The 24,752-nt window shown below is 42.3% G+C and overlaps 2 protein-coding genes across 3 annotated transcripts in view; both read right to left on the reverse strand.

Annotated features, from left to right (window-relative positions):
* Positions 1–818: 818 nt before the first annotated feature.
* On the reverse strand, positions 819–19,837 carry mfsd14a2 (major facilitator superfamily domain containing 14A2). Its single transcript, XM_030115224.1, has 12 exons — positions 19,606–19,837; positions 14,690–14,785; positions 11,240–11,302; positions 9,949–10,076; positions 9,674–9,788; positions 9,373–9,591; positions 8,603–8,716; positions 7,167–7,238; positions 6,011–6,123; positions 4,681–4,778; positions 4,361–4,518; positions 819–4,155 (listed from the first exon to the last, which is right to left on the reverse strand). Exons 1-12 carry the CDS (start codon positions 19,687–19,689, stop codon positions 3,943–3,945), a joined length of 1,473 nt encoding a protein of 490 aa, XP_029971084.1. The 5' UTR covers positions 19,690–19,837; the 3' UTR covers positions 819–3,942.
* A 1,430-nt stretch (positions 19,838–21,267) lies between these two features.
* The window catches only part of LOC115405404 (unconventional myosin-IXb-like), a 33,264-nt gene continuing 29,779 nt past the window's right edge, over positions 21,268–24,752 (reverse strand). For both annotated transcript variants that reach the window (XM_030114971.1, XM_030114972.1), the window contains 9 exons: positions 24,554–24,627; positions 24,271–24,463; positions 23,999–24,127; positions 23,654–23,759; positions 23,445–23,576; positions 23,221–23,344; positions 22,887–22,987; positions 22,678–22,799; positions 21,268–22,257 (listed from right to left, as the gene is read on the reverse strand). In XM_030114971.1, the coding sequence (XP_029970831.1) occupies positions 22,013–22,257; positions 22,678–22,799; positions 22,887–22,987; positions 23,221–23,344; positions 23,445–23,576; positions 23,654–23,759; positions 23,999–24,127; positions 24,271–24,463; positions 24,554–24,627 (1,226 nt within the window). In that variant the 3' untranslated portion in view covers positions 21,268–22,012. The remainder of the gene's footprint in view (positions 22,258–22,677; positions 22,800–22,886; positions 22,988–23,220; positions 23,345–23,444; positions 23,577–23,653; positions 23,760–23,998; positions 24,128–24,270; positions 24,464–24,553; positions 24,628–24,752) is intronic.

Consider the following 24,752-nt stretch of genomic DNA (forward strand, 5'->3'; position numbering starts at 1 on the left):
GCGATTTCTATCCGAACCCAGGGAAAAAGACGACATTCACACTGCAGGAAGAATGATACAAATCGAGATGTGGAGGTTTAAAATTTCGCTCCTCCCTTAATTTGTATCCCCCTTGCTTAAAATAAATCGAAGTTTGTGGATGTTCCCTGGGAGTACGTTACATCATTTGTACTGTGGACCAGTTTGAATGAACAATGATCCACTTTACTGACTTGTTTGAACCATAAACTAAAAATTTACCTTCATATATACAGACTTGTTTCAAGGATAACTTCCATCTTCAAGTAAGTTTAGTTAATGCCCAATACATTTTCTTTTGAACGTGTCAGCTTTTGATGAATTTTGATCTTGCAACAAAGTTAATAGTTAAAAACACTAGTGCTTTACAGAGGGAAAAAAAAAAACCCAAAATGACATGAAAACAGTTGTGTGGAATCAAATAAAACGTACTTACTTACATTCTTCCTCTCTGATGGCTGCAGGTCTCGAGTTTCTCTGCAGATCTTCCTGCCTCAACAGGCCTGTTTCCCTTCCCGGCAACATCTTTTGAGTTTTTTTGCTCCATTCAGTTTTGTATCAGATGAAGATGGGAAATAACTTCGATCACTGAATCCGTGGTATTACTTCATACAGCGAGAGGGGCTTACGGACGATGGTTTTCATAACAACCAATAGAAATGGAGCATCACAGCAACCCCAAAACATGAGCCAACTCAGTGTGTCAGTTCCCAGGGAGGCAAATCTGTTCTAAAAACTTCATATCTACACGACGCCCAAAAAGTCAGGGATGAAATCTCCAACTATTCAGTATCTCAGTACTTTTACCCAACAGAGAAACACAGAAGCAATTCATTGTACAATAAACCTTTAATAAATAGTTTGTCATTAGTTTCCCATATTTACATAATAACCACCATTTACTTACGTTGCCATACTCATTTCTTGGCTAATTTTAGGCACACAGAGAGGGGGGTTCAGGCCACAAACCACATTGTACTAAAAACTGGAGTGGCTATCAGGTAAGTCTTGAGAAATATAGAATAATAATTGCACCATACAACCGAATAGACCAAGAGGTGGCCGGCTCTCCTTGAGCGATAAATATTTACATCTGCTGCTCACGCGCAGCTGACTTTTCTACATTTACAGTCGTCTGCATGGAGGCTTGTACGGGTGCACGTGGGGCTGGTGCAGAATCTCTCCAATTCGTGTAAGATCTGGATTCGTGTTCCAAGTGTTGGTCCGATTGATGCGAAATTAAACTACGGTGTGGCGAGCTGACCAACTCGAATGGTCTCCTACGTAGCTAAGACCCCCTCTGAATTAAAATTTAATAAAACTTGACAGTTTGACTCAAAACGATGAGGGCGAAGTGTGGTCCACACGTCCAACTTGACTCAGGAAAACATTCAAGTGACTTCTGATCTACTGAGAAATCATGTGGGAGAAACAAACTCAACAAATGTAACTAACCACGGTGAAATGCTTGTTATTAAATAAAGACCTAGGCTGAAAATAGGCAGATGGACAGTTGATAATTTACCATCTGGCAACAAAGTTGAGTCCTAGAGATGCCTGAATGAAGTTTTTAAAAAGCTAAATATTAAAAAAAAAAAAAAAAAAAGCATTAAAAAAAATTAAATCTTCAGCCAAAGAAATTAAGACAAGAGAAAACAAAACAAACACATCCGAGTCACTCAAGTGTATGACCACACACACACACACGTACACATACAAAAAAAAACCCCAAAATAATTTGGCACAAAAATGCGACGCACATTTCAGTCCAGAGAGATATCGAGCGGCATGAAACCTGCTGCTAGCTACAGTGACCAGACATCCACCACACAAAGATAACCGCACGTGAAGACAGTGGCGGCAGCAGCTTCTGCAGAGCCTTGCTAAAAACAGCACCACCTGCTGGCAGGCGGATGAACAGCTGCAGGAAGAATTGCACCTGGAATTTGGGTTTTTTTCAGATTGTTGTTCACCGAGTTCGACATTGCCTGTCACTAGCTAAGAATTTGATAGTAGTGAATTTAATCTTAATCCTAGTTTATTCCATTGAAATTTGATAACTACTTTCACATTCAAAGGAATAACTCTGGGATGCATTTCAGTGTAACTCAAATTGTGTTTGCTGGCTGTGATTGGTTAACCGTTTGTATCTCAGGACCACTGGAAACATATTCACATTAGTAATTTGATGATGCTTCCCCATGAGGTTCATAAATTGTTCTGAAGACTAAAAATCTGCAAAGACAACTCACGCAACATGCAGTTACTTTGTTTACCAGTGGGAGTGGAAGTTGCTTGCCTGTAATCTCAAAGAGGGACATCAACGCGACAGTACTGTTAATTCTGGGGAATGTCCCTGTCATTATGTTTGCTGCCTGCAGGGGGCGAAATAGAGAACTCGTTAATATTTTCATTGGATCAAGGACTAAGGAAGTTGTCTGAACACTGGCTTTCCTTATCTGCAGTTGTTTTTCCTCCAATAGGTGGTGCTGTTTGACTTTATTTTTAGCTCACCTGGACACTCTGCCTGTTCAACATAGATTAGCAAACGTGACGGTGTCCAAATGAAACTTAAACAAGAAAACAAAAAATTGTTGACCTTCTGTTAGCTTGAGAGACGTGCTGTACTTCTTCACAGCTGTGTCCTAAATGTCAGGGGTCACTAATGAAAGCTTTACAGCTCTTATCCACCACACTGCATCACGTCTAACCTTTGAGTTTTCTACGGTGGCGGCACGACTGATATCCTGCTAATGATATTAATGTGGAGACGCTCCGGTCACCGATAGCGGTGCTCCACTTCCGAAGGGTCTCCAGGCTTTGAAAATAAAATCCACAGCTCTGCAAGCCTCGACCCTGATGGCGACAAATGTCAGGAAACTTAGTAACAGGAGGGGCATGAATACAAAGGAATAAAAAGTGTGTAACGGCTCCGATGGGAGCAATAGCGCAAGATTACAGAGCCTTCTCAGACCTTGGTCTTCATACAGGTTACGTAATGTCTCTATATAGAATTATCTTAAGTCACTTCAAGGCAACATTTGTTTCTTGAATAAAAACTTGAAGCGCGACTAGCCTCAGTTTGAAACAGAGGAAAATGTACAACCCAAACGGTACTACTGATCTAGAGAATGGCGAGTAAACATTGAAAAACTGTTTCAGCTAATAAAGTGGTCTCTCGTCTCCCACCTCTCTTGGGGAGAAGTGTGATATTTAAACAACGCGTGGTCCTAAACAAAGCTTTTCTTTCTGTAATATCGACCGTCTGTCACCGCGGTGCGGCAGCGGCTCGTCCCGCCTGTCTTGTGCAACAGAGCAGAGGTCGCAACAGTGAGCCAACGGGACGCGGGCTAGCTAGCGGGACGATGTTGCGCGGCGCTTCGCCGAGCCACCGAACACGACCCATGAGGATTATTCGGAGCCACACAAGGATTCAGTGACATCAGAGACGTACCCCCACTCAATACTCGCAAACTAATCATCACAGCGGGGGGGGGGGGGGGGGGGGGGGGGGGGGGGGGGGGTCGACGTGTGCTCCACACTCTGTTACAGCGTTTGCGAAACCCAAGACTGGAGTCCAGCTCTCACACGCGCACTCTCGCACACACAAACACACACACGCCTGTCCACTGCAGCCCGAAAACACGCACACACTCTTCAGAGAGTCCTCACATGGCCTGTCTTGAAAAAACAAAGGAAGAAAAAAAAAAAAAAAAAAAAAAAAAAGGGCTGCTGAAGAAGGAGTGCCCACTTTTTGTGCTGTGGACACTAACGCAGACACAGACACCCCCTCGTGGCACTCGAGGGGGCGTGTGCGGGCCCCCTGTGGTGAAATGTGTGCATCTGTCCATGAGTGCAGGGGCTTCCCGGGGTGGACCGAGGGGGGAGTGGGCCCCCCCGCCTCTCCCCACCCGTGAGTTGAGGTTATACGCTGCTGTCCTCCAGCAGCGGCTCCTTGCCCTCGGCCCCGCTGCCCTGGGGGCTGTGGGAGTGGCTCTGCGCCCCGTTGCTGTGCTTCTTGTAGGCGCCGGGCCTCATGCCGGGCCCCGTGTGCTCCGGGATGAACAGCGCCACCAGCAGGGAGAGCAGCACTGAGCAGGCTCCGAACAGGAAGGGGGGTCCGGGGATGATGGCACTCTGCAGAGGCACAATCATCCAATCAGTGTACAGAAAGAAAAACCTCCCAAACACAAAACTTGTGTCCTAAAAAGTTCAGCAACTTTGCCCAGATGTTTACAATCTATGCAAAAAATATTGTACAGAGTGGTTGTTGTCCAAAAATTCCTCATCTTGAGAGTATTTCATACAAACATGGCTGCAGATGCTTTCCATTAGAGCTCACCTCATCAGTGGGGTTGACCATGTTGGGTTTGGCACCTTTCCCGGAGCCGTCCGTGTCGGACAGCTCCACGTGGAACAAGTAGAAGACGAAGCCGTAGAGCGCCGGACCCAGACCGTTACAGAGACCCCGGATCCCAGTGATCATCCCCTGGACAACACCTGGAGGAGGCACAGGAGAGGAAAACCTCAGCAGATGCAAAGACTTGGAGTAGTTATCAAAACAGGCTTCAAAAAAAAAAAAAAAAAAAAAAAAAAAAATCTCCAAAAATGTATTTTCTTTTAAAAAAGAAAAGAAAAAAGGGAATTAGGTCTTTTTTTTACCCTGCTGGTCAGGATCTGCATTTCGGGACACGATGGCGCTGATGGCGGGGAAAGTGATGCTGGACATGGCTGCGACGGCTCCAGCCGCCCACATCATCCTACAACCAACAACACACCCCGTATTGGTACAAACAACACTTCATCGGGCCTTACAAACAACAGATTGACATTAACCTCAAGACAGACTCAAACAAAAACCTTTGGTCCAAAACACAGCGAGTGAGTATATTATAATGAAAGAGCCGTTTCAGGAGTTGGGTTCTTCTTTTATTCTGCGGAGACGAACTGAAGGCAGGGGAGCTTGTTTTTCCTCTTCGGAGATCAGGTGGAAGACTCTCCGCTTTAATAAATCACAGAACCGACTTGACCTTTATTTAACTTCATTTCCGGGGTATTGACTAAAGCACAGAGGAGCAGAGACGAGACATGGGACCGTTTTCCTCCACAATCAATAGATATTATGGTGTCTTCTGCTGCTTTTCCTCCAGGCCAAAACAAGCAGACAGATTGAAGCTGCTGTGATCTCCTTCAACACAGAGGAAGCTGACTGGATGCGTTTCTGCTCTGATCAGATTTAATGTATTAAAGTAATTCAACACATGAAAACAATATCTGGCATTGTTTTTAAAAGCACATGAGGAAACATAAAAGGTCTTTAATACAATATTTACATGTATCAGAGAGTCTGAAGTTGAGGTAAAATGAAAAAATACTGTCATTGACTTAATATTTTAATAATAACAATCTAGAAGATCAGAGCTTCAAGTGAGTCAGCCAGTTAAAATGAGACAAGGGCTGAGATCTGATTTGGCTGAGGCTATGCTTCCCCCTAGTGGTCTTTTCAGGCAGTGCAACAATAAACTGAGTTAAAAAAGCTGCATTTCCATGATAAAAAACAATTAAATACTCTCATAAAATCACCATCAAAACACGAAGAAGCTCAAGCAGCTCTGCAAGAACTTGAAAATATATTGGAATAAAGCCTTTAAACTACAACTACATTTCATGTTCAGCTAGTTTATATCCTGCGTGTGAAGGACTCAGGTTCAAAACCCGGCTGTGGGCACGAAACTGGTGCAAGTTGCAGGGATTTTCCGTGGTGACTGCTGCAGAACAGAGCAGCCCAGTGCACCAGCATCCACTGTTCATTTATCACTTATGAAAGAAACATCTGAGCTGGTGAAACACAGCAATAATCAAGCTTGGAAATGATTTTTAAATAATGAACAATATCACAGGACAGACTATTCTATACACATCTGTTGACGTGAACTCGTGTTGGATGAATAAAATGATGGCAGTGTGAGTGTGTGTGTGTGTTTTGACCTACCAGGGCTGGGAGCCGAAGCCGTACCAGGCCAGTTGGAGGATTTGAAAGCCGAGGCCGAGCAGGATCGTGTTCTTGTTCCCAATTGAACGCATCAGGATGCCCAACACGACCGTCTGAGGACAGAGGAGAGGTTTTCAGACAGATGTTATGAGGGTTTGATGAGCACAGTTAGTGAATCAGATCCGAGACTCGCTTCACGAGAACTTTAAGACAAGAAAACAAATTAAACTGAGATTCCAAACCTAAGCTCTGAAACACTGTTGAGGTCACTTTTTGATTTCACCTTCATATTTTATAGACAAGGAATACAAGTGTTAGAATTTTAAATTTTAATTGAAATCATTACAATTATTAAATCACTAATTAAATTACATTTTAAACCTTTTGTTTTTCTGACATAAAAATTATAACCGGTATGGCTTTTAAAATGTACTTGATTTGTCAGTATAATGATAACAACAAAGCCATGCAAATATTTCCCAACTGACTTCTTAGTTACAGAATTTTTCCAGAAAATTATCTCCAGGAATGGTTCTTGATCACATGCTGGTCCTCACCAGCATATATTCCAAATTCACTCAATTTTATAGAAAATCAAAGAAATGGTAATCCTTCATACAAAGTCATTTAAATGGTGAAACAAACAAAAACATCTTGAACATTTTTACCTAACCAAAATTTTTAAAAGTGGGAAAGATGTGACATTAAGATTTAAAAAAAAAACAAAAAAAAGAACACTAATATTAATGTCATGAAAATCCCAAAAATAGACCAAATAGGGTTGAAATATTTCAATTTATATGTAACGAATAAGACTCTGTTTAAATTGAAATGCTGCTCTGATTGTTTTCTGATTTTTTTGAGACTCATGCAGATAAACAAAAAAAAAATGAACTTGTTGTTCAAAGCAGTGTAATACGGCTCAGGGTTTCTTTTGATCAATTTATGTTATTTATACAGGCTTCATGCTTCACGAGGTGCGATTTATTTGTTGTAACTTCTCTACGATAAAAAGCAGGAGCCCATCAGGGAGAAACAACCCAGAAACAAACTGACCTAAAAACGATGAAAACAAAACAACAACAACAAAAAAAAAAAGGGTTTAAAATGACACAAAGACCTAGTCAACCGGAAAAGCTGGTTTTGTTTGACGCACCTGAGCCAGTATGGAGAGGATCCCCACAACGGCGATGAAGGCGGCCACTGTCTCCGAGGAGAAGCCAATGACCTGAGGGTGACAGCGATCACATGATGCAGGTCAGGACACAGCCCACAACAGACAAAGCCAAGAAGATGGAAGCATTACTGACCATCTTTTCAGGGAAAAAAAAAAAGTCCTTATCTTGGTGTATTTAGGCCAAACACGTTGCTCTTTGTCTGCTTCAGTAAAGGGAGGAGCGGGTGTGGTGCTGCTGGATGAGCTATAATTTGCAACAACGGACAGACGCCAATAGAGAAAAACCATTTCTGGCACGAGGGGGCTGTGATGAGCGAAGTCAGCCGAGGACAACGCTGCCATCTTCATGAGCAAGACGGCAGCGAGGTTTGAGCTTGTGCGTGTCGGACCTGCTCGACTGGTTCACCCGACACTACTGACACGATGATCATCTCCCTCAACTCCAGGAGTTTGTTAAAAAGGAGGAGATAACGTCTCCCGGCTGACAACCGTTTGCAGATGTGACGATGGCTGAAGCTAACCCACTGACAGTGCTTAGCCAATCATTTATTTTTCCAACAGGAGTTTTTACAATTCACTGATGCCATGTGCAGCAGGGATCTCCATTTTCAATACATTTTTCATGAGGATATATGGTGCGTATTACTGCTAAAAACCAACACCGCAGCTGCAGAGCATCAAGGCTCTGAATGATTAGACGTCTGCTCATTTCGTGTTGGCTGTATACACGGAGGGAGGTGCTGCCATGGCTGGCTTTCTGGTTTCACTACTCATGTCAAGGAGGTTGCTTTTTATTGCGAGTCACTGCACTGTGTCATTCATAGAGAAATGCGAAACATGTCAATTCTAATGACGCTCAATGTCGCCTTCCAAGATGTGACTAAAGTTAGCATAGCATTAGAGCAAGTCAGTAGCATTTGAAATGTGATCAGGTGTACTTGACCTCTGAAGATAAACATCACAAATGACAACTTTATTGTGTGGAAGCGCAAAAGTTTTAAGACGTAATGTTCATCATAAAAAGGTTGAATACATTTCAGAACCGGAGCTTTTTCTTCTTTCCGTTCTATCACATTGTTTTTACACAAATATCAGTACTTCTTAAAATCATGAGTCGTGCTGACATTGCTCCTTAATCACAGGATGAAATAGACTGTTCAGCAAACCTGATCATCCAATCCCAACAAGATGAGAAGGGAGTGTTGATTTAGCAATTTTTACAGGCTGATAATTCAGCCTTTTATTTGCTTAACAAATGGCATGAATCCATCACACACACAAAAAAAACAAGCATGTTAAAGCCAAACAGCAACAATCTTCTCCTGTCGTTCAACACATTGGGTTGAGTCAGTGCTTTCTGTGCAGTAGTTATGACGGCGGTCAGGGCGCGTCGCGCAGGAAATGCAAAGTGTCACCTGTCTGAGATAGAGGAAGAAGCTGGAGTACTGGCCGGCCTCGGGGAGGTAGGAGAGAAACACTGTGATGCAGATGAGGAGCACTGTGGAATCCTGGCCCACTTTGCGCAGAGACTGACGGAAAAAAAAAACAAAGAACGGTCACATAAGAAATTCAAACATGAACAACGTCCACTGCAGAAAACAATTCATCGCTGACTTTGGGCTGGAGGAGTCAATAATGACACTGAAGTGTTTTATTCTTCTGCGGATCACATCGATGGTTCAGAAAGTACATCACTTCTTACTTAAGCAATAGTAAGAATTAGCTTGAGTTGCATAAAGGCTTTAAATCTCGCAACAGTGGTTGGATAATACCTTTATGGGTTACATTTGAAGAGGAGCTAAACCGAGAGGCTGACCTCAGGGTGTCCGATTACATATCCAAATTTATAACCGAAACCAGTTGCATTATTTGTCATATATTTCACAATCCAAAAACATGTGAGGTTAAATTGATGACATGGCTACAATGTGAACTGACTTTTCAGATGACATGAAGAGGACACATTGTTTATGTTAGCTGAAAAATATATATTCCATTTCTAGACCTCCAAATGTCCCATTTACTTCAGAATGGCAGCACATTCTGAGCCAAAAACAAACTTATACTCTACTTTGTAGCTGAAACGTGTTCCTATCACAAAGTTCGGACTCAGAGCAGCAAACAGTTGTAGCTGACCCAATACTGTTGACTGAAGCGCATCATACGTCGTCGTATTCCTACTCACGGCGAAAGGGTCGGCTTGTTCCCAAGAGATTGGCGCCCCCCATGAAGCTGGCCTCATCTTCTCTGGCAGCGACTCCGGCACGGCTACCAGGATGAAGCAGATGTCGAGCAGAGCGATGGCGGTTGCTAGGATCACCACCAAGGTGTCGCCGTAGGCCACAGACAGGTAGGCTCCGATGGCCGGGCTGGTGACCAGGCTGGCGGCGAAGGTAGCCGATACCTGAGGGGGGGAGGGGGGGAGAGATGAGCAGGAAGCAGCTGATGGTTTAATTTGAAAAAATTTAATTCAACCTGATCCTCACCAGGCCGTACGCTGTGCTCCTCTCATGCTCCTGCGTTATGTCCGCCACGTAGGCAAAGATCACGGAGAAGGTGACAGCGAAGACGCCAGACATGGAGATGACTGCAAAGTACCACCTGAAAGAGGACATCAGCTCGTCGTGTCAGAATAGAGGAAGTCAAAAGCCTGTCAAACTATCAGATGTGCTGAAATTGTGCTTTTCGCAAGAGATGATCAAGTCTGCTCAGGTTAGATTTTTAAACAGTGAAGCATCTTTTGGTTGGACTGAACACCCACCATGGGCTGATCTTCATCAGTGGAATGGGTGCACACGTGAAGAAGACCGTTAGCAGCAGGAAGGACTTGCGTCCCCATACGTCTGACAACGCCCCAATTAGAGGAGCACTCAGAAATGATAATAGGCCCTGAAGAGGGAGGAGACAAACAGAGAGAGCACAGAAATGGTCAGAGAATGGTCAGAGAAATCTGCCTCTCCAAACACTCTCAAAGGCAGCAAATTCAAAACAAAAACATTCAACAGGTCTGACTTGGTTTCTAAAAAGTGTCTGACTTAGTTTCCTTTATCATTTGCAAATAAAATCTTTGCCATCTCAGAGCATGGATACATTATGGCTCTTCCTGTTGGATCCCAGGTTGGGAACCAAACATCTATTCGATACCGTTTCATCCAGAAGAAGTCATTGAGGCCATGCTGATCATGCTGTTGCTCATTAAAGCGCCACCTGCTAGACACAACCACTAGAAACCTGAGATAACAACAATACTGAAGCACCTTGAAAGCCAGCTGGTGTGTGTGAGAGATGGATTAACCAGAAAGGGGATTCCTTTTGTTTTCCTGAGTGTGGAATTGTTAAATGTACAATGACTGTGTGCTTCTGCTCCTTTTTCAAAGAGTTATCTTCTAATATTCGTAAGTTCTCTGATATTAATGTGAGTTTTTGAGGCTGGTGTTACAAATGTGTGACACTGCTGAGTCATGTCAGTTCAAAATCTTTTAGGTCACTATGTTGCACATGAGCTCAAAGTTCCATTTTCTGCTTCTTAGTCGTAATTCTCTTATTTTCCAGATAGTAGAACTATCTAGCAGTGATAGTTAAGAGAAGTATACCTGACAAACCCTGTCAAGTGTGACAAGATCAGGGAAAATAGCTGGAAAACATTCCAAACACCTTCTGGGAGGGTGAACTTGAAGCATTCCGCCCTCCAAGTGAGTCTCTTGAGTTACACTGAAGCTGCTGCAAGTGCTGGACGGCTTGCAGGTGTGTTAGCATGGAACTGCACAAGTGCAAAACTGGGCGTCACTCAACAGGCGCGAACACGCTCAGCAAGTCTTCAGCGGGCAAATAAGAGCAAGAGAGGAGGATGTAGGATATCAGCTGATGTCGGGACTTACTGTGTGGCTGCAGGTGAACGGACAAATAGCAAATGATCATCAAGAACCACAAAAAAGCTGAAGAACACTTTGTACTCATTTGCACTTTGCACGTAGAAGCTCTGCATTTGAAGCGATTTTCAGCATCATAAACATCTGGAAACAAAACAGTAAATTAGCAGACAGGTGTCTTACCTTCACACCATGAATGAGACCATTCATCAGGAATGTGTGTTGGGGGAATGTCTGGTGTAAAACCTAGAAAGCAGATACAGTGAAATTAATGCTCATATTCAGCATACTGAGTCAAACTGCAAGCTTGAAAGCAAAGCAGGGGTTAACGTGTGTTATGTTATATGTTATGACTGTTTCTTTTTTCACCCGATTTCTGCTCTTATACTTCTGTATCAACGTAACTTCACTGGCAGGAAATGAAATTCAGCCGACTTTGACTGCGGTAAAACAATACTGCAGGCATTTTCAGTTATGACGGGGCTGTGCTGAAAACCAACAAACTAGCTTTGTTTGGCACATAACCATAAACAGACACTGTTTTCCTCTGTAAGGATAAAAACAACAAGATGTAGAGGAAGACACAAAACACTCCATAAACACACATTTACTTGATATCATTTCAATTGTTTGTTTTTCAAAAGTGGATCATAACGTGATAATTTTTGTAATTCTGATTGACTGGTCTTCCATCCTCCCTTTATTATCACCTCAAACTGAATCTCCTGTAAAGTTTTTGACTTGAAAAATTAGCTTTTTTTTAATCAAATTGAAATGGTAGAGGTCGACTTATTCAGCAAAAAAAAGAAACTAAAGTTAAAAGTTCTCACTGTAAACAAAACGAATATGCCAGCTTGTTTGTTGCTGTGCTTTGGACATCAAAGATTGTAGGAATGCAGAAGAGAAACAGAGTGACGGCGTGTTCAAACAGTGAGCGTCCCTTCCGAGTCCAAAGTCCACAGTGTGGCCGTGCCGTTGACCCCGCTGTGGAAACTCTGGTTTAGTTTCAACATGTGGAGCCTGACAGTGGCTCTGGTTACTGTTCAGGGAGGCGAGCTCATGGCCGAGCTGAGATCCTCTCCACTTCCTGTAGGAGTGTCTCCCGACAACACACGTGGAGACTGAATTGCTCGGTGAAAGCTGCTGGATACTAATGAAGCAGCCCCTCTCATCTTCAGGCGCACTCTGATTAGTCCAAAATGCAAATCCTGCCTCTTGCCGGGATGGCGAGGGCGACGGAGCCGCCGGTGATTAATGCTCGGCAGACGCGCACGCGCAGCCACCTCTTCAGAACGCCCCGGGTTGCATAAGCTCGTCTGGCTCCCATCATGTGGCGTGCAGATGTTTACTCAGCATTTGTTTGAGATACCTGTTTCTCCGCAAAGCAAATGAAGTTGCACGGGAAAAATGCGCGATGCAGTAGGAAGGAAGATAAGTATTAATAGATGCTGGAAGAAGAAGTTATGATGTCTGAGAAACTCTTCCTGTTTTGTGGGTCTATAACCTCTCAGACAATGCAGCATGTGGCCAGACTGAAACCACGCCAGCGTGCGCCGTTGTCTGACATCCAGAGGGGAATGTGTGGCTCAGCCAGCCCGGCCAGCATCTGTGCTGTGCATGACGACCAACTGCTGCCAAAATGTTGGCGTATAAGTGAAATCCGCACACACCAATATCAGGGAGGCATGTGTGTATGCAGTCAGTGGGCGGAGCCAGTCATCGTTGTATCCGGCCTTCAGACTGGCTGCTGCCTGTGTGAAACTCTGCTCACATCACAAGAATTTATTCTCATTGATTAGAGACACATTGTGCAAGTATTCCACTGTTTATTTTATTGGTCATCTGTATAACTCTAGATTTCCTCAAACTTTGAATACAATTTAATTTAAATGAAATATCGAGGGCCGATTCTTCATCTCAAAAGAGAAGAGCACTGCAAAACAGAGCAGCACTGATTCTGACTGTGCTGAGTGAGTTCTCACACTCATCGTCTTGGGGGCCGAAAACATGTCCCAGAAACAAGCTATTAAAAAATATTTATTGATTTATTTTCTACACTGATTGGAATTTTCAGCTCTTTCACAGCAATATTTTGATCATTACATCAGTATCACTTTGAGATACAAATATCAAAGAATGTTATTTTCTAAATACATCAAAATTGGATTTTTTTTCCCATGCTGGTGTATGTCAATGATTAACAACAACAAGCTTTATCATCTTCCTCGATCAAATATTTGTCAGCATTTGAGGCCGTCAAAGTTCAACGAACCGACATCATGGGTGTGTATTAAAAAGAAAGAAAGAAAGAAGAAAAAAAAAAAAGAAGAAGACCGTGTAACGAAGCCCACACCCCAATTAATCGGATTTTAACTTATTGGTAGGATTTTAGTAGCTACGGCACAATTATGAAGTCTGTGCAAAAACTCGATCAAACAAGGCAGAAATGTGAATACTCTAGTTAGTGATTTAGGAACTTTGTCTCTGGGGAAGAGGGCGGGGTTGCGGGAAGACACACAGACATGGAGCAGCACGAGGTACCATCATACAAATTAGGAGAAAGAGGTGACTGCAAAGCCAAGTATCAGCTCTGGTGTGGAAATACTTCAATTTCAAACCGAATGAGCAAGTTGAGTCCATCAACACGGACGAACCAGTTTGCCGAATTTGCCAAAAAAACAACACAACAAACTTGCATCTTCGCTTAAAGCAGAACCATCTGACTCAGTTTTCCCAACTGATGAAAAAACCTGCACCTGGAGGTGCAGAGCCTTCGGTCAACAGTCAACACTCACTGAGACGTTTGGTCGACAAAGAAAATCCAAACAACATCACACAATAGTGTGCACTCACATAAAGTGCAGTTCGCTACATTGGAAAAGAAATGTTGCTCTTTTAGAGACATACTGCAGACGTTTGATATGATTTGACAGAACAAACTGCCAGTGACAATATTAATATTTTGTGTTGTTTCATACTGCCACTTCAAACTAGCTAATCTGTGTAATTAATGATGACACACTTGTAGCAAATCTCCCTTCATTCGTTTTACTGTTGAGTAAAAATAATTCATATTTTTAAATACCAATCTTAATCCGCTTTATTTAATGCATGTTGGTGAAACATTCAGCTAATATCTGGTCTCTATAGACTTCAGCACAGATGCTTTAAAACTATCATTAGCAAAAAAAAAAAAAAAAACCTACTCAATAAAATCAAGAACAAAAAAAATGAAAAATATATTAGAATAATCCCCCCCCCCCAGCCAAATGGCAGCTTATATAAACTGTGAAAAACAATATGACCTTTTTTATTAATATGGCTTCAAGTGCTCATACAGTGGCACAGATGCCCCTTTCAGTATTTTTCAGTTCATTAGTGTCTCGCTTCACATCTGTGGATGCGCACAGCCACAAAGAGAGCTGCGCCTGGCTGTTTGTGGCTCAATTGATCAGTGACTCAATTATTCATAGACACCGATGGTCGGTGATGTGCCACTCGTGAGCAAGGCTTTCAAAGAAGAGAGGATAGCAGTGTTGTTAACTGTTATGTCAGATTACGTAACCGCACTTCCAGTGTGTGTGTGTGTGTGTGTGTGTGTGTGTGTGTGTGTGTGTTTGTATCCGAGCTTACCGTGAGCATCGGGGTGGTGAGGAGACCCCACGCGAAAAACTCCAGGAAGATGACCACCACAGCATGGTAGACGCTGGGCTCGCCAATTCCCTGGGGCTGAAGACGGGAACACACAGATGAGAACATTGTTAGCTGAAGACTATCAAAACATCTCAATGTGCATCTGAGCTCCTGTTGAAACATTAACATTTGACTCAAGTAAAGACTCTGCAGGGCCTGATCCTGTGGGACAACTCCACTGCCGGGTGAAAGCACGACACACTGCTGACAATGGGCTTTAGGAAAACTCTAGGAAACAATGTCTGGCAGATCAGAATGCAAACAATTAATCTGGATAATATAAACACAGTGAGGCCTATTTTTGAGCGAAAAAGGAAGTCGCAGCAAGCCATACAAGTTGTCTCGAGCCAGCTGTTTCCTGCAGGCCATCGAGCTAAAGCAGAACACAGGGGGAATTAGTGGAACATACAGAAAACCTTGTTGCACATTTATCACAGTCAGAGTGCTCCGGTGAGAAAATGAGGGTTGGTCTGCATTGTCATGGGCCGCATTTCCTCTATTTCGCATGACGTCGTTTTCTGTACATCATTAAACCCTGTAGCACGGCAGTAGCCGGTTAAAGGTCTCTTCCATTGCTGGTTTGCACTGGAAATATGTCGCTTTTTGTTATATCTAAACATTCACTCGTCAGCCATTGTAAAATTATATAATGGCTCCCTGCAGCTTTCAAAACAGCACAAACAATTGCTGTTTAGAGCTGAAATTTCTAAAAACAAAAAAAAGCAAAATTAGATCCCCTTCAATAAATAAATAAATAAATAAATAAATAAATAAATAAATAAAATGTCCAAAAAAGACTGCTGTTTTAATTCAAACAATTTTTTAGTCGTCTAAGATGTTTAACTCATGAAACTAGCCAAAAGCACTACTAGAACAAACAAAACATCCACAAAAAGTAAAGTATAAAATTACTAAACAAGAACTCAAACAGCTAAAACTTCTAAATGGCTAAATCAACAGCTTAAACACTTACATAGTTAAAATATCAACTATTCTACACATAAGTTCTTTAATTTCATGGCAACATTAGCATCAGTTTTGGTAGCTACATTATTCACAAAAAGTTAGTGATATCTGGCTTTCAGGAGGAATTTGAGGATGAACCTTAAGTGTACCGTCATCTTTCCAGGTGAACTTAATGTGACCTTCTCTAAATGCTTGAATCCACTTGGCCATTCAGTCTTTCACTTCACTTTTTGCACAACTTCCTGTTCTCCAACAAAGAATTTGATGGCAAAATTCACAGCAGGTTTCTTGATGAATGAATGGACCAAGAAAGTTTCAGGTACAATAAGAATTGGTATTTAAACAGCCCTCCTCATTATGCTGTTCACATTTTGCCATCAGGAGACCAACATGAGTCCTGTTCAGAGGGAAGTGTCATCAGCAGGTTGAACAGAGACACAGAGAGACTGGAAGAGCCACAGAAAGGCACAGAATGCTACAACTCCAGGAGCATGAAAGGGAAGTGAGAGGCACTAAGTCTCATGTCAGACTGTTGGAAAGTGTTTACATCAACACGGTCTGCGTACTAGACAACCTCCTAACTCAATACCCCAGAACCTCGATGTCCTGAGGGCTGCCCTGCACAACACAAAGCACCTCATCGCTTGCTAAACAATAAAACCCTGCAGCACAACAAACAAATATTTTTGGGAGTTTATCATTAGGGATTTTTACAGCCACAACCGTTAAATATCACCTCTCTCACTACTCAATAACAGCAATGTTAGTGAGCTAGTTTAATTCATGTGTTGGGTAGCAGCTATCTGTCATGTGATCGCTCATCAAAAGTCAAAAGCTACAGCACTGTGATAGAAGCCCCCTTCCCGACGGCAGCGTTCCAGTTGACAACAACTTCCAAACATTGCCGAGGGAGACAAAAGATGTCATCTCGCTAAACAAGCAAGGTTTGTCAGAACAGTCATCTCCAAAATGAAAACAAGGCAACGTGTAGGTTATTCAAGAAAAATGACATTACTCCAATAGAAGCATTTGCAAATTGATCTGCAGTGAACGAGCACAGCTAGCCATGCTCTGGCTACTTTTAAAGGGTTAAAGTTCTTATCCTGCCTGATCTGAGAAGATCATGCAGCTCGTCAAAGCAAGAACACAAGATCTGCTTCCACAATGTTAAAGACTCCAGAAGAAAAAGTTGAGTCCGAATACACAGTGATGCTAAACTTGAAAGTACTGCACAAAGCACAGTGACGTCAATCATATCAGCATTCAATAATCCAACAACATGTACACATAATATATCTGGGGGAGTATTGTGCAGAATTTTGACTGTTTTCCTGATGTGTTTTTCTTCTTCTTCTAATTCACCAGCTGGTCCTACACTACAACAAAAGTCACCAGAAACATCTTACAAAAAAATTACTCACTGTCATGGTTTCCCTACATGCTGAGGTGAAAGCATTGCAAAATATCACCCTCTAGTGCTGCTGGATATCAGATTTACCTTCATCTCATTCTATGTAATGAGAGTATCATCATACTACTTGCCACTTAAAAATATGAGAAATGTTGCGCTTCCTATTGCAGTTTCTTTTACAGTGAAACACAAACCAGCCATGCATTTAGAAAATGTGCATTGTCATTCATTAGTGAACATCTAAAGCTATTATTGTCATCGCTGGATGTGGAGAGTAAAACCTTAATGGCTGAGTGGTCAGAACAGCAATGGTAAAGCATTAACACAAGAATGGAGAGCCTGTTTGGAGCAAAGCCACATGGTTGCATCACTTGCGGAGATGTTTACAACTAAAACTCAGCAGCTATTCACCATTCTTCTCATTCAGATTACAACTGTGCCTTGATATAAACTTCGGGTGTGTATGGTATTATTGCCCAACTGATTACATAACCAACACTGATGCTTCACTGCATTTATAACAATCCCACTATACTCACTCTTTCACTTTGCCAACAGCCTAATTTTGGACGATCATGGCTCGTTCTGTGTAATGAATCAAAACAACTAGAATCCCTGAGATACTGTTGAGGTGAGTGTGTGATCTGACAGCTTAGGAAGTGGCTTGTAAAAAATGATTTCGTCACACTATGAAAAACTTGCAACAAAAACCATTGCCGAAGCGAAAAACAGCATCACGGCCCGAGCTAATTTAAAGATAGGACAGGCTCAAATGACCCTGTACAGTTGTGTCGTTACACTGCAGGGGAAGCTCCCATGATGCACCGAGGAGCCCTCTCCTTCTTGCTGTCACAGTGTATATTATATTTCATGTTTGTAATAACGGAGAACCTCCACGGCCGTGGTGTGTGTTCTTCCCTCTCTGCATCTTCCTGCAGGTATCTACTGGCTCTGTTAGTTCCTGACGTGCAGTTATTGACCTCATACACTGCCCAGTGTTTACTGTTCCCTTCTCTCTTCACGGCCTTCTGACGCCAAATGGTCAGAGTGAAAGGACGAAAGCATCTGAAACAATCTTTCGAGGGTGTTTCTTCCTGTTTTAAGTTTCTCATCCCCACGTTGTTCTCATTTGTGTGAGAAATGCCGTGAGTAGTTCATTTGAAATTTCTACCATCATAATTTGACTGTCCAGTGAATTGTGATCTTAGTAAAACTTGAGCGTTCGAACACTGGTGAATCAGGAAATAGAGAAAACGACAAAAGCATATTTATAAAAAAAAGTAACATATTTGTAGCAACAACAACTTTAACAAGTACCTCCCTGTAATGTAAAATTTTTGAGTTGTATTTCTTTTGAAAATTAATAGAATACTTTGAAAAATTAAATGTGTCACAGTCTAAGAAGCAGTTAAACAACTACACTGTCACAAACAGTTCGATCACATTGGAAACACACTCGTGAGCCACCCACTTTCTCATGAAACCACAAGCAACAGCTCGGAAATACACTCTGACATTTCAAAAAGTTAAGTTCTGAATGAGGCCCTCAGATATTTTTCAATTGCTGCTGTTGTAGGCTTGCTTCTGTTTCTAATGTATGTCAGTGGCGTGATCTAAATATTCAATGTATATTCTATATATACTGCGGTTAAGTTACAAGTCAACATATGCCTAAGATTATTTTAAGTGCGTTGAAAAATGCACGTAGAATGTATGGCAGACGTGTAATTAATGAGATTAAAATTGTATACTGGTATTTAATGAACGCTACAGTATAGATGCTGGAGCTCTATTGCTTCTGAAGCCTTATTTCCAGAAAAGTGAAACAACACCACACAGCTCGTTACAGCTTCAGTAGAAACCCTCAATGTTTTTATCCGCCTGGAGTGCTAGCTTGTTTTCAACCAACGAAAACCACTACTTGAACGCCTTCGTCTGACTAAAAACCACATTTCAGACATTACAGGTACGACGTGCGTGACATAAACCTCGATTTCCTCATTGTTTTAGCACAGAGGAACACAAAGTACCTGCGAAGTGAAGATATATGTTCGCTCCATGAGGGTAAAGATAAACCCAATTAAATACACATGCTAGGAAGCTAACAGAATGACTTACTGACACATGCAGTTTAAACAAGACGTGAGCAAATTTGACAAGCCGCTAAAGTGTGGATAAACAGTAAAACATTCCGGATAAGTGTGTTACTTCGTGAGCAGAGTCGACATTAGCCAGCTAGCGTTACCTGAGCTGACGTGTAAACGACTAGGCCGACGCTAGTTGACGGCGAGCCGCGCTAGCCACTTAGCTCCGCGGCCCCAGCGAGCGTTAACGGTCAACATTTAGCCATCGGTCTCTGGCAGCCTGCGGGAAATGCCGCCCCAACAGCTGCATTTTCGACCAACGAACAATTACACTCACTAAGCACAGACACCGAGAACTACTTCAGGTAATGTAGGAAAATAAATATTTAACTCACACTTCCTCCATCTTTTATTATAATTTTCTTTGCAAGAAGAATGCTGCGGTTCAGCCGCTTTTTCTTCTTTTTCTCCCCCGTCATTGTTAACTTATGTCCATTCTTGATGTCAAAGGGTCATCGTTGCGCCTGTCCAAAGTGAATTATTGTAATAATCTGGGTTGGAAGATCATCACACTACAGCTCCGTGCAGCTAGCGGAGAGAGCGGCTAACTAAATGATGATTTCTCATCCCCACCTCACTTCTGCTCCTCTTCCTGGATTGGACTTTGTCCCGCCCACTGGGTGCAATGCCGCCCAACGATTGGCTGTTCAGCAAAATCAGCGAACCCAAAGCGCGCATTTCATTGGCTAAATTAGACTCGATTGGTGAAAATCACATAGCGGGTAACAAAGAGGAAATGCCTTACAAGGAGCGTGGTCGTGTTTATAAAGAAAGTGTACAAGATGTTCGTTCCCCCGTGAACTCAGACCTGAATTTTAAAACGTTTTTTTTCTTGAATTTACACCTTAAAGCCTCGGTAATCCACGACTTGATGTATTGTTTCATACAGGATGATCATATTTAGACTTCTAGAAAAGGGTACACTTCAAAGTTCAGTAAAAGTCGCCTTATGTTTCTGTTGGGTTCCAAGTATTATTTTTATATATGAGGATAGTTCAGCGATAAAACAAATGACCACTCTATGACAAAAAAAATAAAAAATTCCAATAGGTTTCTCAGAAGTTGCTCATCATGTTGTATTGGACATAAATTAATCTTTTCCTCAATCATTGTTAGAGACATACGTTAGAAATAAACATCTAGAATCAAATAATGTTAGAACTAATGCCTCATCTGTGTAGCAAATCAAAATACAACAATACAGATATACATTTTAAAGTCTTACAGGTCAAATTGAAACCTTAACTCTTGAATACAGGCTTGACAGTACCCTGATCCTTCTATGTGCACTTCTAGAAAAAGACTGCATTACCTCTCATGTCTCTGACAGCTATTTACTATTTATACTATTGTTGTACTATTTTCTTACATCTATATAAAACACATACTCAATGATCTCCATGTGCCACATGTAGCTATACTCATTAAATAGATGCTCACTATTATGTTTCTGCATAATTCCAAATGTAACTTTTTCTACATTTATTAAAACATTTGGCTGTAAGAACTGTACAAAAGCTGCATTTTGTTGGCTTTTAGCTTGACTTTATATGGCTTGTGTGTGCACCACGTCCCTCTTCAATATTTTATTTTTCCTTATAAAGTACTTTTAGGTATGCCCTCATCTTGGGCATTGCTTTTGTGTGGAGTTTGCATGTTCTCTCTGTGTGTTCATAGTTTCTCCAGGCACTTTGGTTTCTTCCCACTGCTCATGAACCTGCAATTGAGTATAAGCGGTGACTGTAAATGTCCTGTAGGTGCAAGATGATGTTGAACTGAATGTGAATGTGACAGTTGGCCTCCATCCTTGGATGTACTGCTCTCCTGTGCAGGTGAACGCCAATGAATTGTTGAAAAACTGCAACGTAAGTTAAAATTCTACTTCTCTTTATGAGAAAATGTTTTCTTGTTCATTGATGTCAAATTACCTTGTGGAATTCCACTGAACTTCACCAGTTGGATTTTCCTTTTGTGTGACTGTCATAGGAACAAACATATGAACATTTTTCATTTATTTCAATTGGTGACATTGTCACACCTGCATCATTCCATCCATATGCATCATTCAATCCCCTTACATAAAAAAAAAGCATGCAAAAAAAGTAGCTGTATAAACAGAGGTTTACTGAGTGAAGCTGCATCACTGTGCAGCTAAAGATTAAGTCAGTCAGTCTAAAAAGCTTTACAGACATACTGACTGAGTGGTCAGTCACAACAGATCGTATACCAGAAGAAACGGACCAAAAACTAGATTTTTAAATGCACAATAGTGTACTCAGAGTCTGATCTGCAGCCTCACACAATGCACAAGAAAGAGTCATTCTTATGTACAAGCTATGAACTTCTCTTAAGCAGTTGTAGTTTTGTTTCATAATAAACAAAAGTAGGAAAAGGAAAACATTTGAATTATCTACTGGTACATTGACACTCCTCCTTGTGTTGTTCTCTCCAGAGCTTGTCAAACAGAAGAGGTCCAAAGTGTGTGGCATACAATTTTGAAATATGTTTAAAATCACATGAACCACGAATTGACAGACATAAGATGATGACTTCTCAAGATCCTGTATGAAAACGCTGAAGAATGAGTCTGATCTTGTCCTGTTCAATACAGATAAACTCTCAGAGCACTTTGTTTCCATAGCAGCACTGACACGGGGAAAAGTCAATACGACAAAGTGCACCTTTTTTCACTTTATGACATACTTGGGAATGTTCGGATTATTACAACTGGTGGCGTCTCTCTCAGCTGACATCTTCCTCGTCGTCATCGATGTAAGGGATGTCCAGATCATCAAAGCTCCCATTCACAGTCTTTGTGTTTGAGGACGGGCCGTCCTGGTTGGATTGGTTGTTGTCTGTCCTTGGTCCTGATTCGAGTTCTTTCTGCTGAATGTCCGTCTGAGTCAGATTTCTGACTCTCAGCGCCAGGCCAGGGGGTTTGTGTGGAGTTTTGGGCTTCTGCGTTTTGGACTGTGCAGCCGTCTTTCCTGGAGGGGGAAACATCTAATGAGTGAACACATCACATCTATACAATCGAGGTGAAAACTCGTGTGGCAAATTGTAAAGGGAAAAAAAACAACCTCATATGATGTTTAATTCACAACTATTCTCAAAACACACATCCACCTTGAAAACTCGGTGTGACCTGTGTCCCTACACCACCCCAGGAATTCAGAAAAACCGACTTACTTTAGAGAGCAGAGGTGATATTTAGCCTCTGCATGTTTCACCAACCAACAGACCTGTGTCAAATGTTTCCCGCTATATTCCATGTCTCCAACCTTCATTAGTGGTCTTCTCCTCAGCATGTCAGACCTCTCACATGATAACATAATGTTGAGTTGTGGTCTCTTCGAACCCAAAATATCTTGACATTTTTTGTTTTGTTTTTTTACCTCTTTACTGACCTTCCGAGTCCAGGCTATCGAGCCGATCCTCTAAGCTTTCTGTGCTCATCGATGAGGATGAGTCCAGGTTGTCGTCGGAGTGTTCCTGCTCCAGGTCCGGTAACCTGCAGGCCAAGTCCACCCTGGAAATGAGAACACATCACGTCAATACTCCAGCGGGATTTCAAGTACTCGGCTGGCGAAGTGAGACAGAAAGAGCTCCCGCTCACTTCTCCTGCTTGATGGATTTGATCCTTTCGATGAGGGTCCGTTCATCCGTCTCATCGGGAAGTCGCTGGGGAACGTTCAGCTCGCTGGGCTGTTCAACAACCTGCGCAGGGGTCACCAGAGAATTAGCTATTTCTAAAAATCAGGGGATCTTGTCAAGTGTATTATGCCATTAAATTTAAAATGAGCTCATATTTTATATATGTATGTATGTTAAATTGGGAATATTACATATAAACATGTCTCTGAATTCTTGATGAATCCTGGTAACGACTCTGGAAGTACTGGTGGATGCGGGGTACTGCTTGGTGTTGCAACCTTCCTTTGAGCCCTCACCGTGTTCTGCCTCTTCAGCTTCAGCTGGTTCACAGCCAGCGCCTCTGCGTATTCCAGCTCCTGGATGTTCTGCATCTTTTCATTGTAGCGCCTCAACTGCTCTGAGATCAGGATCTCTACACAGCTGCAGACAACAGAGACCCGTTTCAATCAACAAACGGAGGCTGTGACAAGAGCACAGGTGTGGCAGGAAGAAGAAAAAAAGTTGCGTCAGGGCGGTTTACCGTGTGGTCTTGGACACGTCCCTCATGCCGAGGAAGGGGTCGTCAGAATCCGGCGATCGCAGGATGCAGGGGGCGAACACGATGGCGAGAGAGCTTGATGACATCTTGTTGTGCTCTTCTTCCTTTGCAACCCTAAAATACATAAAAGTCAACATCTCATGCAGCTTTTCACTGAGCTATTAATAAAGACAATAAATCACGTTTCCTACCTGACAAGGTGAAAGATGAGCCGCTCCAGCGTGTTGTAATTAGCAGGAGGAAGTTCATCAACTTTCTGGTACACAGCTCTTATTCTATCGCTTTTCTCTGGCAGTTCTGAAGGTGAACAATGCAGGTATTTATAGAGTTAGGTCATTGTAATCAATCATATATGGCATGAGAAACATCTGCAAGTTTAAAAATAATTAGACTCCTGGTTCTTCTCATTGTTTTTTGATCATTTCGATTGTAAGACTGCTCAGACCACAGTCCTAAGAAGCCTGATCAGATGAAGGTGTTTGTAAAAAGTGGTGAAAATGGAGTGCATTTATAATTCACGGTGTTGAGATTCTTACCCACAGCATGCAGAAAGTCGCTGTAGAGGGAAAAGGTCATGAGGGGATCAGGCAGCTCTCTGAGCCAGCGTTTAAGAAGGCCTGTGATGGTGTGGATGGGGTAGTTTTCTAAATTTGCACACTCAGGATCTGATGGCACAAAACAGAAAACACAGAAAGACAAATATTTCATTCATCTCTGAAAGTATTTTCACGTTACTGAGCATATTGGCACCTCTTGTGCTTATTTGTATATTATCTCATCCTGTGGGAGGTAGATCACAATTTCTCACCAGTTTCCAGGATCTGGTGGAGCTCCCTCGCACGACAAGCTGAGCCTGACTTGCGGTAAATGCCCTCAGTGTAAAGTCCGTTTATCTCCACATGCATCAGCAGCAACTCCACCACTTTTGGAATGGGGTTAGCCTTGCTGGTGAGGACGCACACCTCCACCCCGAAGTGGAGTGAGCCTGGTAAGCTGTCGTCCTGTCACACGTGAAGGAAAGAGGTGAATTCAAGAGGAATCCAAGTGAACGGTCACTGGGTTACTTGACTTTAAAGACGGTCTTTTCTTACCTGTCTTGCACACCGCGTTGAACAATTCGTGATGATTTTGCTGAGGCATTTCTTGTGGCATATTAGCTTGCAAGCTAGCATAATAGCAAAGAGGAAGAGTTAATCGTGCTCGTCTGAAATTGGACCAAAATCCCTTGTGCTTACATGGAGAGTTGTGAGTGTGTGTAAACACGGTCGAACTGCATACGATATGTTCGAT

The sequence above is a fragment of the Salarias fasciatus genome, chromosome 18 (assembly GCF_902148845.1).
Source record: "Salarias fasciatus chromosome 18, fSalaFa1.1, whole genome shotgun sequence".
In the NCBI taxonomy this organism is placed as follows: Eukaryota; Metazoa; Chordata; class Actinopteri; order Blenniiformes; family Blenniidae; genus Salarias; species Salarias fasciatus.